The sequence below is a fragment of the Limulus polyphemus genome, unplaced genomic scaffold (assembly GCF_000517525.1).
Source record: "Limulus polyphemus unplaced genomic scaffold, Limulus_polyphemus-2.1.2 Scaffold3005, whole genome shotgun sequence".
Taxonomy (NCBI): domain Eukaryota; kingdom Metazoa; phylum Arthropoda; class Merostomata; order Xiphosura; family Limulidae; genus Limulus; species Limulus polyphemus.
In genome coordinates this window covers 88,768-108,619 of record NW_013668615.1, presented here as the reverse complement: position 1 = coordinate 108,619, position 19,852 = coordinate 88,768, and the positions used below count along the sequence as shown (strand labels likewise).

Genomic DNA, 19,852 nt, shown 5'->3' with positions numbered 1-19,852 from the left:
GACTCTCCACTCGAGGCATGTAAATCTCTTAGGCAGATGCATAAGGAGTATAGCTGTTCTGTGTGCAGCGATGAGGTATCCACTCAAAAGTTAAAAAACATTGCAAGGTGGAGTTTGAACTCTCCGAGTGTATTTGTTTTCTTTTTTTTGCAATAAGCTGGGTGAAAACACTATTTACCAATGACTCACAGAGTCAAACACATTCAGTCACACAATAAAACTAAAGAGTTTATATTCTAATAATGCTCAGGAAGTTTCTATCTGTTATCTAGTTTCATATAACTTCTAAGAGTTCTTATGTATCCTAATGAAACAGTAAAATTTATGCCAAAATAAAAATGGTATAACATTTACTTTCATATGCATTATTGCAGTGGTTGTTTCTTTCTGAAATCAAATACTATAAGTATTACTGCTTTGGATATCTAAAAACAGCTAAAATCACCAAATACCTTCATCATTCAGTATTGAGCTCAGTACCATATAAAATGTTTTTGTTCTCTAGTGATTAGCAAGTAAATATGAAAAATTGAAAATAAATGGGAAATTATTTGAAGAGTTTGGATAGTTGACTCTTTCTGTTTGTTAGAACTGGGTACTCACCTTTCACTCTGAGGTCTGAAAGAGAAGATGCCATAACTGCTTTCCTCGTTTCTCGATTGCAGCTCCATACTTTGTATGGAAGCTGTCTCTGTTCCTAGAAACAGCATAAAATGAATCTTAAGTTGACATGTCTTGTTCTAGATTTTAAATGACAGTGCTGATAAGATTTCATAAGATTGGAATACTGTGTTCTTTAAAGCAATTAAAATATTATAAGTTTATATGTGCCTCAATACACAATGGAAGCAAATTAAAACTGTGCAAAAAATTTAGGAGAATAAGGATTAAATACCATATCAAAACTTATTCTGGAACATAATAATGAAGAAGATTTAAGAAAATTTTCAAACATTTGGAGAGATTCCCAAGAATTGGTTTTGTCTTTGAAGGATCCATTTGGTTAGACACAAGTTTTCACTATATAAATGTAATAGAGAGGTTGTCCATCAACTGTGGTAAAGATTTGTATATCCAATAACTTAACTACAACCATCCCTGTGGTCTGTCACTAAAGAGATGAACAGCCCTGACCCTCTTTTTTGCAACTAAATTGAAGTATGCTGATTTGCAAATGCAGATGATGTCTAAAACTGACCTCTTCAGAAAGGGTTACATCCCAGGTCTTTGTGATGAAAAATGTTTGTATTGCATGATTATAAAAGCATGCAAGGCACAAAATCTCAACATTACAAAGAAATGGTAATCTGCAGTGGTGAAATCTATCATTAAATCAAGGGAATGTTTGGTTGCACCATTAAAAAAGTCTACTATATGAGCAGGAAACAGTCACACACTGGAGGTAGTGAAGAAAGTTTAACAGCTTGTTATTAGAAGTAATCCAAAAGCAAGTAGTCCATAGCAGCTAAAGTAGGAAACTCTTTTGGAACTGTAAACAAGATAATTAATGTGACTTTACTCAATTTAGGTCTATAAAAGAGCCATTTTTATAAGCTTCTATCAAAGCACATAGCCAAAGAGAAGATTTATTGTTGAGAACTATATGACCACAGCCTGGCATGTGACAAATGGAAGGATGTCATCACGCTGGTAAAGCAAACATGCACGTCTATGTAAGGGTCTAGAAGAATATATTATTCTTCCACCAGTGACATTTCAAAAATGGTACAGAGTTGTTTTCACAAACATTTATCCAAAAGCTTTATGGTGATTACAGGTTACAAGCTAAAAATCCATAGAGTCCAAAACATTTCAAGATGGACTCTTTATAATGTCAGGCTAATGTTCTGACATCATTTTGCTACAAGGAAATACTATCTTGTACGAATTAGATGTTAATGAAGGATGGTTCCAATAAAAGAAAGCCACACATCAAAGATACCAGTAACTCTGGAATATGCAAGAATAAACAGAAATCAATGCTGTACCATTTGCAGACATCTCTCATAGTCTTCTGTAGAGCTGGACAATTAGTGGAATTTGCTTACTGATTAATCATTGAGCTCATTAATTGATTACATTAAACTAATAAATTATTCTTACATAAGAATAATTTTTGTATTTTAGCTTGTTCGGTTAAAGAAAATTCAACTACCCTTTATTTTATATGATAGACACCTTCATGTACAAACAATATAGGATTAAGTTCCTTTTTTAAATTCTAAACTATTGTACATGCAGATGTATACGTAGTGTACTGTGAAACTAGTGAAAAGCTGAAAACATAATTAATATCCTAGCTAAAAATATAATTAATACCCTTAGCTGAAAATATAATTAATACCCTACAGATTTCACAAACTACTCTACTAAAACTAAATAAGCTAATTCTTCATAAAAAAAATAATTGTCCTTATATTCCATGTGACAAAATAGTAAAGTTTCTTGTCAGTGTGTGCGATAGATAATACATAATTCAATGAAAAAAATTCACTCTGATCAAATAAAAACAAAAACAGTACACATTTATTATTTGACAAGAAAACTTATGATGATATGAGATTCCCATCTTGCAGAGATTAAAATGATTCATAATGTAGAAATTGAAGTATTATTAGAGCAAATAAAGAATAATATCTTGCCAGAATCTTTTTCTTATTAAAGCTTTCTTATCCTACGTAATACTGGTTACATTTGTAGCTAGTAATAAGTAAGAAATATATATTGAGTTAAAGATACATTATTGCTAAGTCTAAACAAGGTGAACACGAGCAACAGGCATCACTTTGGCTAGTTATGAACCCAATGGCCACACTCTCAAATTCTTGAGTTCTGTGCAAGCAGAATGCATACATATTGTCACATGTAGTCACACCACAGAAAGTAGTAATGGCTTTTACGTGGTGCCATGGTCAATCCCATTATTTATTGGTAAATAGCAGTCCAAGAGTTAATGTGGGAGCTTCTGGCCAATTGGCTTCTTTCTGATCATAGTTCAAAATTACAGACCATGGCAGAAAGCCATGATAACTTTGTCATACCTCAAATACAAAGAAATAAATGTAATGCCCCCACAGCTGAAAGGGCGAGTATGGTTGGTGGCAATAGAAATCCAATATGCAACCATCCTAATAAAGTGTGCATGCCAGCCTGAAGCTGAACGAACTTGAGTTAATTGGAAATAATAATAATAATGAAAAATCATAATGGCAATATTTCCATTACTTGGATAGTTAAAATAAGCTAAAACAGGAATAATTATTTTTTATCACATTAATTGATTTAATCATAATTTCAATTAATCAGTTATTTATCATGACATTAATCAATGGAATCAATGCTACTAGTAAACCAATTAATTGAATTAATCATCCAGCTTTAGTCTTTTGTGCCTTTGAGTTACTAAAATAAGACCTTGGAAAACGCTTTCCATGCACAGCTCATGGACTTTGGAAAGTATGTAAAGAAGGGAGAAAAAACTGAGAAATTGTGCTGCAGAGCAATAGTCCATAACAAGGGCTATTACAAAAATCACAGAGAAATGCCTTTAAGGCCTAGGTACACATTCTTGTATTGTTGCCAGAAGTCATGAATAAGATAAAGGATAAAACAGAGAGGCCCTTCAAATTGATGTTGTTTTTTAACACAGATAATACTTTGTTTAATATAAATACATTATATGTAAGCAGAGCATGATAAAAGGAAATGCTATATGTGGTTAATATTTCAGCCACACATTTTTCTTTGACAGCAATTCTAATAATTTCTTTGCATATGTTAAGTATGTTATTTTGTATGGATTTGAAAATTTCTAGTATGGATCCTTAAACCAGAATCTTGTAATTAAAATGTAGTTAAATGTCTGCTGTACATGAGTAAAAACTTATAATGATCATAAATAGCTTGTTTTCTAAATAAGATAAGTACATGTAATTGTGGGTGTTGTAAAAAGTTTTACTTTGAGATCATTTGCTATTAATATGATGATACACATACCAACATGCTAAGAAAAGTTGATATTGCTGAGCATGTCTCCTCTTCGAGATATTCTGAAAAAAACTCAGCAAATGACTTAGATTGGAAAAAAATTGCATTCTTATGTTAAAATAAAACTCACCAGTTCATGCTCCTTAAGTACAGTACACTTTTTGCATGTATAGAATGATCTTCTTTAAAGAAGACACTTATAATTGTGTGATTATACATAAACAGGATTCCTCTATTGATTGTATGGATACAGTAAAAATGGTATTACGATTGAGTTTGATAGAGTCTATTAAAAAGTGTACAAGCTACATTTTTTTTAGTTATTACTCATAATATGGATGATTTTACAAGAAGTTTTTGTAGTGTGTTAACTATATTAAGAGTGGGTAGAAAATACTGCAGCTTGTTCAGTAATTTGGTTGGTGAACTAGATAGGTTGCATGATCTCGTGAAAGAAAATGTAAAGCTTGTTATTTCTGAAACTAGCAAAAGAAATGTACTGTATACTGTGATAAATAAATATCTCTAACAGAGTTTTGACATGCTAGAAAGGGTGGAGAAAAGGACTATTAGACACCTGAATGAATACTGATTAAATAACTTGAAATATAAAACAGAAACAAACATTTACATGAAAATTTATTCTCATAATAGAGAAGAACTGCAGCAAACAGTCTTTTTCTTTCTTAGTTTTGAAACATAATTGATGGTAGTGAAGACCTGAATATAAAAGCCAATTAAGAATTGTATTTTAAACTATGGCTAGATTATTGTTAAACAGAAGTACTTTTTTCTAAGTCTTGGTCTTTTCTGGAACAGCTAGTTCAGAAAAAAATGTGGATGGAGCTCATAACTCAACACATTTTAAGGTTAGTTAGTTAGTTCTTTCAATACAATGATAAGTTTGAATGCTGAAGTGGTGAATCATTGACATTGAAAGATTGTTGTTTGTTTTATGCAATTTAATGTATCAGACATAGCTTATATATTTTAACCCAAATACGTTCTGTGGTAAATTTTTTATTTAACATCTACTTTCATAAATACTTCACAGTTACTGTAATACAGATGAAAATACACTGATATCAAATATATAAAAGTAGGTCACATTAATTATTGTGCCTAATTATTATTATTAATCATTGATCCTAAGGCAAATTGAGTGAGGAAGAGGAAACACATCCAACACGTGTGAGGATTTATGTTGATTGGTCCAGCTCTAATCCAAAACCACTCACTGGGAACTGACATCCAGATGATGGTAGGGTGAAGGATCCCAATCAAAGAGGTGAACTGCAATGTGATGGATCTTGTCTAAAGCAAAATCATCCTCCAGATAGGACCACATGGAAGCCGGGGTGCAATGCCACCCTCCAGGACCCACCGCACGAATATAGCAACTACACCCTCCAGATACAACTGCACAGAAGCTGTGCACAATATCAACATCCGGAACCCCTCGCACAGAAGTGGAGCACATTATTGGAGGATCACACACACCATCTAAATCAGCAGAACAACACCGTTACACTCTCTACTGAATGGAAGTGAACACATTCAGGAGGAATCCTCCATGGTCCATTACCCCAGCGGTTGGAACTGGAAAGTGGCTAGGACTCCCATATTCCACTAGAAGAACAAGGGGGATAAAATACAGTGGAGAGTTCAGAGGAATGGCAACACCAGAGACATTGCAATGGGTGATCACGAAAACCCTATTTTAAAAAGCAGACTGCCAGTGATTTATTCAATTAAAAGGATAGCAGGGATGGGAAGCTATCTCCTTTTGCTTTATCCGTGTAAGTCCATGGGTTAGTATGGTCTGGAATGAGCATATTTATGAAGAAATATATTGCAAAGAAAAACCTACTAGCTATCTGGTGGAACACCCAATCTCAACAGTGTGCATTATGGGCCATGGTATACATCGTGGCTGATAAACTTTTGTACTCGATCACTGCCTGATGAGAAGTGATAGTCTGGTAGAATTGAATAGAGGGAGACACATGCATCAGGAGGGTGTGTCACACTCCTATTGGTGAAGGGTTGTCACATGATGATTTACATGCGAGACGCAATTGAACCAGGTTGATCGTGGGGTACATGGGAGTTCAAGGCTTGTGGCATGGGAAAATATTTTTGAATACAGGGGCAGAACTGAATGAGTACAGCTATACACATTAGCAGGGGTAATGCACTGTATCAGAAATATGATACAAAAACAATTTTGATATGATAGTAGTATAGTTTTTAGAAATACTAACAACATTCACAAAAGCTTGGGACTTAATTTATATGTTGTGATGAGTTAGAAATACACCACAATATAAAAACAAAACAGGATCAGTTCATTATCAATAACAATCTTTTTTTTAAGGCAGTTAAGTAGTATTGGAAACACTAGTACTACTAACCCTACAGTTAGAATGCTGTATTTTTTACCAAACAAGTTATTTTTATCTGATGCAAGTACATATGTATATCATGAAACTTAACAGTAAAAAACAAATGCTGAAAACAACAACAATAAGATTATACTTAGTATACTACTTCTTTTTTTCATAAGTGAATTTTAACTTTAAATTTCACTGTAAAGTCAATCTAATTGACACACATCACATTTGTCTTCTTATAATTTAATTTGTCCAGAATCAATTTTATGTATAATTTCTGAATACTCTCATTTTTAAACATTCAATGTTTGTCTTTATTTTGGTAATTATAATCTCACTAAAAAAATAGTCATAATTTGACTGTAATATATGTAGACTATAATAAGAATTTTAAGATAATGTTGATCAATATCTGAGTATTCAGATGTTGTGTTTCAAATAATTAGAGTCATTCCCATCCAAATTTTTAAAAGCATTTCTCATACTTTTTGTTTATCATTAATGAGTTAAAAAGTGGGGATGGTCAAATTTCGGAAATTAGAAACCATAATTTGCTTTTAATTCAAGGTATGCATTCTTCCTAGAAAGAGGATAACATTACAGGGAAGATCCAACCTAAATGGCTTACTAAAGACAAAGCAGGAAGCAAGCAATAAATACCATAAATTTAATACATTTAAATTGACAGATAGAATGAAAAATAAATAAATATAGGATACATAAGGATATGGCTTAAAAACAATAACTAGGAAATCAAAGAAAGGGTTTACGAGAAACAACTACCTAATAATGCTAAAACTCATAACAGTTTTTTTTAACTATGCTAAACATATGCAAAATGTTAAAACAGGGATTGAGTTCAAAAAGTATTCTGATAACCAGGTTATTTGTTGAGGACTATGAGTTGGCTGATCTTAAGAAAATGTTTCTAATCTTTTGTTTTTACAACAGTGGATGTTAATACTAATCCTTACCCTTAGCACTCTATGTGAAATATTGAAATTGACCTGAATTATGTAGATATTAATTCCTTGCTGGTATTGTAAGTAAAACAATTGAGAGATTAAAATTAAAAATACCAACAGAACTATACAATCTTTTCCCCATGATTTCAAAGTAGGCCAAAGATTACATATGTGAACCTCTCTCTCATTTTTGGTAGGTCAATAAACAGTGGTCTGAGGATTGAAGAGTTGCTAATACTACTCCTATTTTTAAAGAGGGTAATAAGTATTGCCTTGAAAGTTACAGTGTGAAAAATGTCTATATTTTGATAAAAGAAGCATTGAAAAATCAATTACTGAAATATGATATAAAACAGAAACAACATGGAAATCTTCTCCTACTAAGCAGTTACTTTTTTTTGAAGATGTTACTTGTTATCTGAATAGTGGAGAAAGAGTTTGGGTACAGAATATTTAGATTTTCATAAAGCTTTTTGATAAGGTGTCACACAAAAGATTAACTAAGAATACCAGAATAGTGAGAGTTGGAAAAAGAATAATTAGATGACTTGTACAGTGTATGGGTGAGAGAAAGCTAAACAGTGTTACTGATGTTAAACTGGACCTTTGCTACTAGTGGTACACCTCAGAGGTCTGTGCTTGGAGCTTTGCTTTTTTTTCTTACATCAGTGCAATTGAACCATGTAATTTTGAGATTTATTGAGAGATCTGTTGATTACAAATCAAAATAGGCATTTATTTCTTTATACAAGTCATTAGTTAGGCCTCACTTGGAATATTGTGTACAATTTTAGTCTCCGTATGTTAGAAATGATAATTATTTACTGGTGGAGGTTCAGAAGAGGTTTGTAAAATGGTTTTCTTATGGGGATATGTTAAGATCTCTTGTTTACTCTTAAGAAAAAAGATGTGAGGTTACTTAAGTTTACGAGATTATCCAAGTGATCATTATGGGTTTTTTTATGCTGTGTTCTCATGAGAACAAGGAGATAGGAGGGAAGTTTAAGATCAGGAAAAGACAGGTTAGGCTTCAGTAAAGATAGTTTTATTTTTCTAATGCAGTGATTGGCTTATGGAATGTGCTGCCATTGGCAATAGTCTAGGTGGCATCTCAGACAAGATTAAGAGGGATATTGATGATTTTCTAAAAAATAAAAGGTGTGTTTAAATTTGTACTTTTTTCTTCTCAGGGGTGGATGTGCAGAAACAACCTCAAAACTAAACTGTCCCTTGATGATTGTATATAGTGTTATGTAATGATTATTTTCACACAGGGGCAATATTTAAACATATATTACTAAAACAGAAAATGTATATATGAGATTACTTTATTTTAAAACATTATACACATAATATACACTCTATTTCTATATGAAGCCTATTCTTTTAATTTGCTCTTTTCCACAGATACTTATGAGAGGGTGAAACTCCCTGAAACACGTATATTTCAGTGATAAGTGGTAAATCAAATGACAGATTATTGTGTTTCACATCTATTTTTTAGTTCTTTAAAATTATGTAAATGATTTTTATGGTTTAATTTAAGAGAGCTTAAAAACCTTCTCCATGATAAAGATGTAAATGTATGTTGTTTAGATACATCTTTATATCAAAAATCTGTAAAATTATTAACTTGCAAGTGCAGTTTTTCTAAGATGAACAGAACCTGTAAAACAATTCTACACAGGTAAAAACCACTATGAGACATATAATAAGATGTAGTTGCAATCGATTATGTCTAATTTATCATTGATTAGCCTTTTGCATACCTTATTATGGAAATATTTATTTGAACTCAATATTTTCAGAATGGATACAGGATTTTCTAACTTTTTTTTCACTTTCAGTGTAGTTTACTGCTTACGTTTTATAAAATGATAATAGTTTAAAATATATATAACAAATAACAGTAAAAAATACTTACAATCAAATCCATTGATATGGAAGTTTTAGGAATTAAAATATTTTTCTCTAAAACATTTTATCAATTAAATATCAATATGTCAACTTCATACAAACATAGATTTTAAGATAAAATTATAGAATACGATCACTAGAGTCAAGACTAGTTCTAGAACTTTAGTAGAAGTTAAAGTTAAACTAAGTATTACTATTAACACTGATAATATTGAGCGATACTGATAACACATTACCACCAGTAAATCCAATTTTCAATTAGCTTTATTATACTACCAGTATCCCACCAATAAATTGTGAGTAGAATAGATGAATATGCCAGTAACTAGCGTTGCAACCTTAGAGCTGCCTCAGTAACAATTACGAGGTGTTCTCTGGCAATTGCACTCTGCTTCAGACTAATACTACTTAGTAGTAGTAGTACTACTACTACTAGTACTCAGTAGTAGTAGTGATAGTAATATCATGCCAACGGTTACATGGTCACTTTTTACATATAAGGGTTTTAAATAAATAAAAAGTTTACAAAATAAAATTGCAGCCAAATATTTCAAACATAACTTACTGCAGCTGACATTATTTCATTTTTCTTATTAATTTTTAACGTTGACCATGGTGTTTTCGATGCCACCTACACCCTTCCATTTTGCCTTTGACACTCAGCCTCTCACCTCTCTCAGTCTGTTTCATTGGTCCAGACTCCGGCTACCAAGGTACACCAATAGGTAGCGTTTGCGATCATAAAACAAAACTGAAACTAGTTTAAAGAAGCTGAGAACAAGATTGCGTTGCACTTGCAGGTGAGATTTTATGTGGTAATATACATTTAATTTAAAATTTAATCGATCATTTCATTATTAAAAATACAAACAAACTAATTTTGACGTTTATTTAAAGGCTATAATTATGATATAATATATCAGTAAAATTTTTTTGGAACCAAAAAAAGAAAAGAACAATTAAAATTATTTTAAAAATATGTGTAAGAACTTAGGCCTATCAGTGTCAATTACTTGAAAATGAAAGTTGAACTACTGAATTACATTTACAATAATGTTCTTTAGACCATCATAATTTTATTTTTTAGATTGGAGATAATATTTATAGTTAGCTAATAGAAGTACATTTTTTCGATCATATTTTTCAAACTCTATTATCGATTATGATAGATCTTTCAAAGTTTCACAAATGTAAATATAAGAACTTAGGCCTATCATTTACATTTACAATAATTTTATTCAGACCACTATGATTGTATTTCCTAGATTAAGAGATAATATTTATGGTGTGCCAATACAAGTACCGTTTTTCAACCATATTTTTCAAACTGTATTATCAATTATGATAGATTCCTCACAAATGGATTTTGGAATTTACTGCTGAAATTTGAAGAGTCAAAATACAACAACTCACCATTACCAAACATAACACTAACATAACCATTACTTATAGTTATACTAAGCATTTCCTTACTTTTTTCATATTGGGAATAAACTTGTCACATCATAATTCATGAACAATATCTAAGTTCCTAAGAAACCCTTCTACTAATAACAAGTAGTGCTGGGGGAGGGGGATAAATGAAACCTGGTTATGCCGTAAAGCCCGCAAAACATCTTTAGGCTATATCTTCATTTAATGATAAAAACCATAGTTTTTGGCTTTTCTTTGCATATAGACGCTTGATACATTAAGAACGACTGAAATAATAATTTGAGTAATAACTAATATGTATTTGTTACTTTATAGATTTAATATATATTTGTTGTGACTTCATTAACGTTTTTACGCTTATACTGTGAGGTAAAAACGGATGCTGCTATCTTGTTTATGAGCTCGTTGCTGTCCTAATTTAGGATCTTCTTTTTAATAAGTTCTTGAGAATGTTAAAAAAAGAGAGAGAGAAAGGGGGCGCGGCGAGGATGTTTGCAGACCTCTTTAATCAACGGAGACTCTAAATTAAGAAATCAACAAATATTTTTCCCGTTTTGTTGTTTATACTTTCAGTACATAGACTAACGACAATATTAGGTTATAAATTAGTGGTAAAAACTCGCCAAATTAAAATAACTTTATTAATAAAACAAGAAAATGACGTTTCGGGCAATAGCCCTTTATCAGGTTACCAGTGGCAACAGGAACGTCGAGAGTCAGCACGGGCCCCGGGGTTTTTATTTAAAACGTTGGTGATATAACAGAAAATAACTTAATTCAGAAATGATTTAAGTTTAAAATTGAATCAATATTTTTTATTTCATTGTAAATTTTACACACTTGGCTCTAGGCTAGGTTATCCCACACTACATCTATACTTTAGGTTTATTATACCAACACTCATTACACTTCTTCTTTTTAACACTTATACTGTGAGGTAAAAACAGCTGCTGCTATGATTTTCTCTGGTTTATGAGTTTGTTGCTGTCCTAATTTAGGATCTTCTTTTTAATAAATTCTTGAAAATGTCAAAAAAGAGAGAGGGAGAAAGGGGACCCAGGGAAGATGTTTGCCCCGGGCCCGTGCTGGCTCTCGATGTTCCTGAGTAGTGCCCAAATATAGTAAAAAAACTCAGTATTTCACCTGCTGTACTGCCCATTCTCAATAATCCTATTGTCAATTTGGCAATGATTCTGCCAGAATGGACCACTAAAAGGCTCTTAGATGTAATCATGCACAGATTGTTCTTGAGCTACATTATATGTTGTTGACTTTCAGTTAAACAATTATGTACTACAATTGTATAATGACTTTTGATTCAACTTTTTCAACATTTATAAATGGGTGATTTGCTAAAATACTCTAGGTATTACACAGTTAAGTGTGAACTTCACAAATTCTACTTTATTTTGAACTTTGGAACTTCGGCTGATGATATCTTATTTTGCTTTTATGCAGTACTATTAAACAGATTGAGTAGGGACAGGTTTTTCCAAATGGTGACACATCCATGACTATCAATTCTCAGGTTATGGCATGAAGACAAATAAAACTGGTAGAAGTGTGGCCCAATTATTGCTCAGTTTTGTAGCCCAATTGGATCTCATTGGAACATCATACAGTCTAGGTACTTTTTTTTTTTTATTTATCAAGTACCTCTAATAACCTCAATATGCAGTGATTAGGGATGAAGATTAAGAATTAACTTTAGTCTACTTTTCTCCAACACTAGGGTGTGTAGTGTCAACCAAAATATATTCATGAAGAGGAAAGTAACAAAAATAAATGCAATAGCCACAGTCTTGCTATATTAATATCTTGCAGGAATGATAGGCTTTTATTATTGTACAAAACTACCTTCTCAAAATACCAAGAGACCAGTAAAACAAAAATTTGTCAATAATGAATGAAAAACATCTACCAGACATAAAAGATTTTGAACTGGAAATAAGCAGGTGTTAGCTTATAGTGTAAATATTAGATATTGTAAAAATAGTGCTGTGCTTCACGAAAAACTGAAAGTTAATATTGTGAAAGCATTGTAATGAACCAAACAATAAATGTTCCGAAATTAAAAGTAAAAGTAGATGAAGAAGTATTGCCTCATTTTACAGTACATGTTATTTTCTATTTGAAGTGAGGACCTTGCTATTTTGTATTTTATACTTAATCTGATGCTGTGTTAATGGATATCTTGGATACCTTGTGTGTTGTATACTTAATCTGATGCTGTGTTAAGTGATATGTTGAATACTTTACGGTGTTGTATACTTAATCTGATGCTATACCAATGAATGTAGTGGAGACCTGCTGTGTCGATACTTAATATGATGCTGTGCTAATAGATATGTTGGAGACCTTGCTGGGTTGTTTACTTAAACTGGTACTATACTAATGAATATGCTGAAGACCTTGCTGTGTTGTATACTTAATCTGATGCTCTTAATATATATGATGAAGACCTGCTGTGTTGATACTTAATCTGATGCTGTGCTAATGGATATGATGGAAACTTTGCTATGCTAAATATGAAATTTCCCTCTAGAGTTGATTATGATAAACATTTGAGGAATCTTTCCTGTTTGCTACTATCAATGCACACAGATTCAAATTAGGAGAAGGTAGTTACCACCTGAGCTGAGCATGTAAAGAAATAAGAACGTTATTAACTCATAAGTGGCAATGTTTGCTCAGGGTATTTCAATCCAACCAGATGAATAAATTCACAAACATGCTGTAGGTTGCTCTACAGTCTACTGCTAGACAAATTGAATTCTCTTGAAGAACTGTCCAGTTTCTCAAGAAAAAATACATTTCTTTATGGTGTGCTACCTTGGAAAGTGTTAAATGAGATATTTGACAATACTCAGTTCTTGTAAGTTGACTTAGAAATCCAATAATTTGAATGGGTCCCTGAAAAAGATGAAATTACACTTTCCAAGATATCATGGGCCGAAAAATCAACTGTTATAGAGACATCCCAACAAAATATATTGGCTCTGCATTTCCAGTGCCATATATATATATATATTTATATATACACACACACATACACACCCTTCAGTGGATCCCCAAAGATCAGTGTACTATACCCTATGATCCACTGTCTCTCTTTTCTTAATGTCCCTCTCTTTACTTCTCTCAGTTGTGGTAGCTCAAACATTTCCATACAACTCTGAGCATTCATCTTCATTGGCCTAGCCCATACTTACACCTGTTGTGCCAGGTTGGATTTGGTTGTGGTCACTTTCACCACTTTTGGTCTCCTGCACAGCTGTCTTTTCACATCATTGTCCTTGAGATGTGGACGATTCAATGGATCTGTTACCATTTTTTGTTACAGCTGCCTTGACATCCCATTTTGATCAAAATTGAGAACTCCGCTGTCATTTTGTACATCAAATGAGAGAGAAGTACTTGCCCTAGGGACACCTACCTTCTTCTCAAGCCCCACTTTTGGGCTCACAACAACAGCCAATTGTTGGCCTTCCATGTTCTGGAAGCTTTCAATTTAGTAACATATCAGCTGTTTCTCCTGGATTGAATCCTTCTAATAGAGTGGTATTTACATCTCCTGGTATTTCTGTGTATTTGTTCCCACTTTAGAAGTGTTCTTCTTGATACATTTGTTACTCATGTCTACAACAAATTTAAATCTTTTTATCACCAGTCCCAGTCTTAATGGTTCTTACAGTTATTCTTTCTAAGTTTGAATTGGTCCACCTTCTTTTGCTAAGTCTATTAAACTTTCTCAGGTGATGTTGTTAATTTACAGTACACCTTGCTAGGTTATTCTCATTGCCCAGTTTTATCATAATTTCCATTCCTTCACTTCCTGGTGATCCTGGAGCCTGAGTCTCTTTCATTTGGGAGGTTTCTTTTTACCTCAACTTCATCTTTACATGTGACTCTGGTTTGGCAAATTACTTAACAGGAAAGAAAAATTCTGTTTCCTGTGATGAAATAATTTGATCACTCAGTTGTTGATATCATTTACGTAATAAGACCTGTCCATTCAATGTGCTTAATAGTAAGTATACTAATCTTTAAATATCAAGGTTTTTTTTTATCTCTAACTACCTTATATTGTGGATCTATGTGACACCCCCTACATACATACACACACACACATATCCCTTGTTATTACTCCCCTGATTTCTGGGATTGTGCTTCTACTGTTGTTGTTTTATAAAATAATTCTGTGATGTAGCTTGTCCCCCATACAAACTACTGAAAACACCAAACAAGTTTTGTTGGATCACTCTTGAAGACCAACTCTTAATAGATACAGATGCAAGTAATATTATAGTGGGAGCAACATTATCACAAGAACAACAGGGAAACATATGTGATCACATACCTCAGTAAGGCAAGAATTTCAAAGAGTTATTGAGTGTTTTTCAAGGCTTGAGTAAGTTACACTTTGGACAGATCATGAAGCATTGAAATGGCTTATGAATTTTCACAATCCAGAAGGCCAGATAACAAAATGGCTTCAGAAACTTCAGATGTACAACTTCAGCATTCTACATCACCCTGAACAGAACCATAAAAATGTTGATGTAATATCATGAACTTAAAATAAGACCCAAAACTCTAGCACTTTCGAATAGTTGACTATTATTCTTCAGGAGAACAAAGGGTGACCTTTAGTCTGTGCAATGCAATATATAATAGGACGTGTGATGTCATGTAAACTGGAAGTCCCAGTTGAGTTGAATCTGGTGACCAGCCAATCCCAACTCCAGCAGTTAGTCACCCGGAAGGGAGAATTCATTTGTAGAGAGAAAAAGAAACAAAAAATGAATAAAAAAATTGATTGAAAGTTTGTTTTTATTATGAATAAAAATAATGGCTGCAATAAGTTTCTGTGTATTTTTTTAAAATCATAAGATTAAGAAGCTTAATGTAGTGTATTAAAAGCATGAATTTATACTCAAAACTTTGCTTATCATTGTGTATTACAGTATAGAGTAAAACTTAAAGCACACACACATGCTTTGCTCCCAAAGGTATAAAGCATAAGCTAGCATCACAAAGATTTGATACTTAGGTATACCATTACTGCAATCAAGTGTTATTAATAAGACCATCCTTTGTTATTATGTAACAATAGCTGTGATAGATCATTATAAACCATGAACAGATTGGCACACAGAAAGAATGTTGGGAAAAGCAGAAGCCAACTTCATAAGATGCATGTTCTGCTGTATATCTTCTAGTAGTGTAGTTATTTTCATTTCCAATATATTGTTCTTTAATTATTTTTTCAGTAGTGTGTTTATTGGTTAATGAACAGAAACATAACAGTTGTTTGTGCCTTGAGTTTTTGATTAAAATTAATGGAATATTTATTGTTTGTATTGTAACTGTAAATATGTTTTGTATTTAATAACAAAAGATTAATCATGAGTCATATACTTAAAAGTAATAAAGTATAAAGAATTCAGGGTATGTAAAATAAAATAAGCTATAAAGTAATATCCAAGCATTTTGGAATATGTTTATAAGATAAGTAACTGGGTTGTCTAATCTTACAAATGCAACAGAAAAAATATACAATAAAACAGGAAAGTCTATTAAGTATAAGTATGCCCAGTTGTACCTCTATAGAGATGCATGTTATTCAATTTTTATAGGTTTATATATTGAAATATTTTGAAAGTTATTCATATGGCTTCACGGAGAAAAACTTATATACAGTTTTTTTCTAGTTATATCCTTTTCTTCATTTTTTTTTTTAATTTCAAAATTTAAACAGAATTAACTAACACATTACTTTGCTTCTCATCAGTTAGATTATTACATTCAGACTCCAAAAACAACTCAGTTTCTGAACATAATTTTGTATTTTGAGCACTAAGAATGCAACTACATGTAGTATATTATGTGTATCTTTTTCAGCAAAAGGTGCCAAAAATACAAACAGTGCTTTTTTTATATATGTACTGGAAATAGGTGCCCATTTTTTCACAACTTCTGTAACTTTGATTAGGATTTAACTTTTCATCTGTCATAAAAAGCTCGATATTCCAAAGCAGGTAATGGCTGTTTAATGTGTGTCTTGTATACAAACTGAGATGATATTTTACATCATAGCTCCAAATTTATATTTAATAGTGGATTTCTTGATTTATCTGACAGTTTACCTCTTTAATTTTTTTCTTTATCTGTTTCAAGTTTGTCCATAGGACACAAGAATGATGTTTTCTTTTACATTAGCAATCAAGTAAAGATGCAGTAGATGAAAAATGCAAATTTTTAATATGTAAATGGATTGGGGTTTTATAAGCAAAACGGTACATAATTCATAAACAAAGAATAGATACGAATAAAAATTGTTTAAAAATGTTGGAGAACCTGTTTACTCCCTTTTGTCAAAAGTAGTAAATATATGAGATTGAGTTAGAAACTTTTGTAAAGCAACTTTAATGTGATACACTGACCACTAAGAACTACACATAAATGGTTGGGAAGTAAAAGCATTTGAACAAGTCATGAAGAAAACTACCAGTTTCTGTACCCTTATGTTATTTAACAAGTAACACAGACAAAGTCTGCTTCTAATTGGGAAGTTATTATTCAACTGATATCACTTACACAGTCAGCCTTTCTCTACGACTTTAACACTTAATCCATCTGTCTTATAATTAATATTGAGTATTTTTGTTTTATGATGAAGCATTTCTAAGTGTTATTTCTTTGATTTTTTTCACTCTGTAACATTCTTTGTGGTTTAACTTTCTACGTTATTTAAGTCTAAAAGGAATTTATATTTGTTTGTTTCTAAGCTAATCCTAAAAGTATGGTTAATCCAAGTTGTTCTTTTTTACTGAATTTTTTCTTTACAGTTAGAAAATACAGATTCATAGTATAAAAATGTATTAGCTCACAATAGTTTAGAAACAGGGTTAGGGGTAATACATTATTTGAGTAACTTGTTATTGTAATAATATTACTTTTGAACTTTACAATTTCCAATAAATTATAGATACAAGGGTAATGTAATCTGAGAGAAACAGTATTAGATATTAAAAAATAAATGTGAAGCCCAATCTATCATTTGATTTACCATATCACTAAGTTATACCAGTTTCATGGAATTCCACCCTTCATGAGTGACCCTGGATAACGGCAAATTGAAAGAATAAGACCTAAGCCTCGTATGGTGGTGGAGTGTATATTATATGTATGATGTGTTGAAATGTCTTTTACTCACACAGTAATCCTATATTTATTTGGAAATTTTGAGAATATTCTTCAAATGACAATATAAATACAGAATTACTGTGTGAGTAAAAAGACATATCAAAACACCATACATACTATTTGATATAATTTAGGAAAAAAAGCAATTTTTATACCTACATAATGTTGTCAGAAATACCAGTAGTGTTCTATACTTTTTTATTTGATTCTTTATCTGTGTTGAAATGTTGTGACAGCATCAGCTACATGGTTTTAAATTAACACAATTAAATTGTATCTCACAAATTGAAAAATGGGTTTAACAGGATGTTCAAAAAGTTTTATAATTTTTGTCATATACATAAAATAAGAAAACAAAATATTACTTTTAATAGTTTCTGTGATGTATATCTTTTAATTAAATAAATAAATAATATAAAAAAAGTTTGATAAAAATTTGTGTAAAGTGCATTTATCCACAGTAGAGTAATTATCATCAGATGGTTCCGATTGTTAAAATACAGTGAATTAGAACAGTTTCACAAATGAGAGAGTTTATAGTTTTTTTATTCAGTGGTATAGCCTTTACATAAATATTTTGAGTTATGACATTGGAAAATAGATATAAGAGTTTAACTAATTTACTCAGAAGGTAGTGTTATCCCAAAAAACACTAAAATGGTATCTCAGTACTTATAAAGCTTCTTTTTTGACAGGTTGTCGTATCAGATTTTAGTTTATCTTTATAACTATTTGTAACTAGTTTTAGGTATTTACTTTGTATATCTTTTAGGAATATAAGCATTCTTATCATACACAGTATTCACAAAGTGGAAATAAAGAAAAGATTTGGCAATAAAAGAATTCATCTGAAAAACTTAGTTACTTGATAATGGTTTGAAACCACCTTTTACCAACAAACTATAAATATATGCTGTTTGCAAATTCCACAGCAAAATGCAAAGCTATTTAAGTTATCTTAGAATGGAGTCTCTTTTATATTTTCTGGTGATCTGTCTGTACATGTCTCATCCTTTCCATTTTCAGCAGTTTCAGAAAAAATTCTCACTTGTTTTTTCTTTGATCGTTTTTTGTTACCATTTTTATTCTCTTCACCACTTTCCACTTCTTTTATGTCCTCTAAACTATCAGTGAGTGCTTCCTGTTGATGGAGCGTGTCATGCTCATCTGATGGAGAATCAATACTGATAGTATTTGCTTTCTGTAGTTTGGGATATCTTGTACTCATAATTGAACGTCGCCGGTTAGCTCGTGCTAATAATATAGAAGTGGGATCATACAAGGGACTAGAAGGCAACTGAACAGAGCAACGAGGTGATGAGAAAGTATCACTTGATTCTTCTTTATGAGACTGCACAGCATTTATGTCATCTGTTGACAATGCTGGGCTTGCTGCTCCACTTAAAGCTGCAGCCAAAGTGAGGCGCCGGGCACGCAACTTCCGAGCCCGAAGATGAGATGCTAACTCTTGTTGATCATCTCCAACCAGGTTTCGGTTATATTTTTGGTGGTACTAAAATAGATGTTAAAAACATATATATATATAGAAGTACCTTACAAATGAAAATGATACAATACTAAGTTAGTTGACATAAGAGAAATTGGACTGTTGGCTGATTAGAATAACATTAAGGAAGTAGATCACAAATTAGACAAACACTAGAGAAGTAGTAGACAAGTTACATTGTAGAACAATGCTGAGAAAGTAGATACAAGTGAGAATGATAAAACAGTATGGTAGCTACAAGTGAGAATGATAAAACAGTATGGTAGATACAAGTAAGAATGATAAAACAAGGAGGTAGCTACAAGTGAGAATGATAAAACAGTATGGTAGCTACAAGTAAGAATGATAAAACAAGGAGGTAGCTACAAGTGAGAATGATAAAACAATATGATAGCTACAAGTAAGAATGATAAAACAATGAGGTAGCTAAAGTAGGAATG

At 31.9% G+C, this 19,852-nt stretch overlaps 2 protein-coding genes across 4 annotated transcripts in view; both read right to left on the bottom strand.

The window, feature by feature from the left end:
* Nucleotides 1-9,912, bottom strand: part of LOC106468429 — a 43,611-nt gene extending 33,699 nt beyond the window's left edge. Inside the window, exons 1-2 of the mRNA XM_022396761.1 lie at nt 9,828-9,912; nt 604-697 (exon numbers count right to left, since the gene is read on the bottom strand). Of these exons, the coding sequence (XP_022252469.1) occupies nt 604-697; nt 9,828-9,839 (106 nt within the window). The 5' untranslated portion in view covers nt 9,840-9,912. The remainder of the gene's footprint in view (nt 1-603; nt 698-9,827) is intronic.
* Nucleotides 9,913-18,432: 8,520 nt separating this feature from the next.
* Nucleotides 18,433-19,852, bottom strand: part of LOC106468431 (Na(+)/H(+) exchanger protein 7-like) — an 81,408-nt gene continuing 79,988 nt past the window's right edge. For all 3 annotated transcript variants that reach the window (XM_022396759.1, XM_022396760.1, XM_013928858.2), the window contains exon 24: nt 18,433-19,418. In XM_022396759.1, coding sequence (XP_022252467.1) covers nt 18,864-19,418 — 555 coding nt within the window. In that variant the 3' untranslated portion in view covers nt 18,433-18,863. The remainder of the gene's footprint in view (nt 19,419-19,852) is intronic.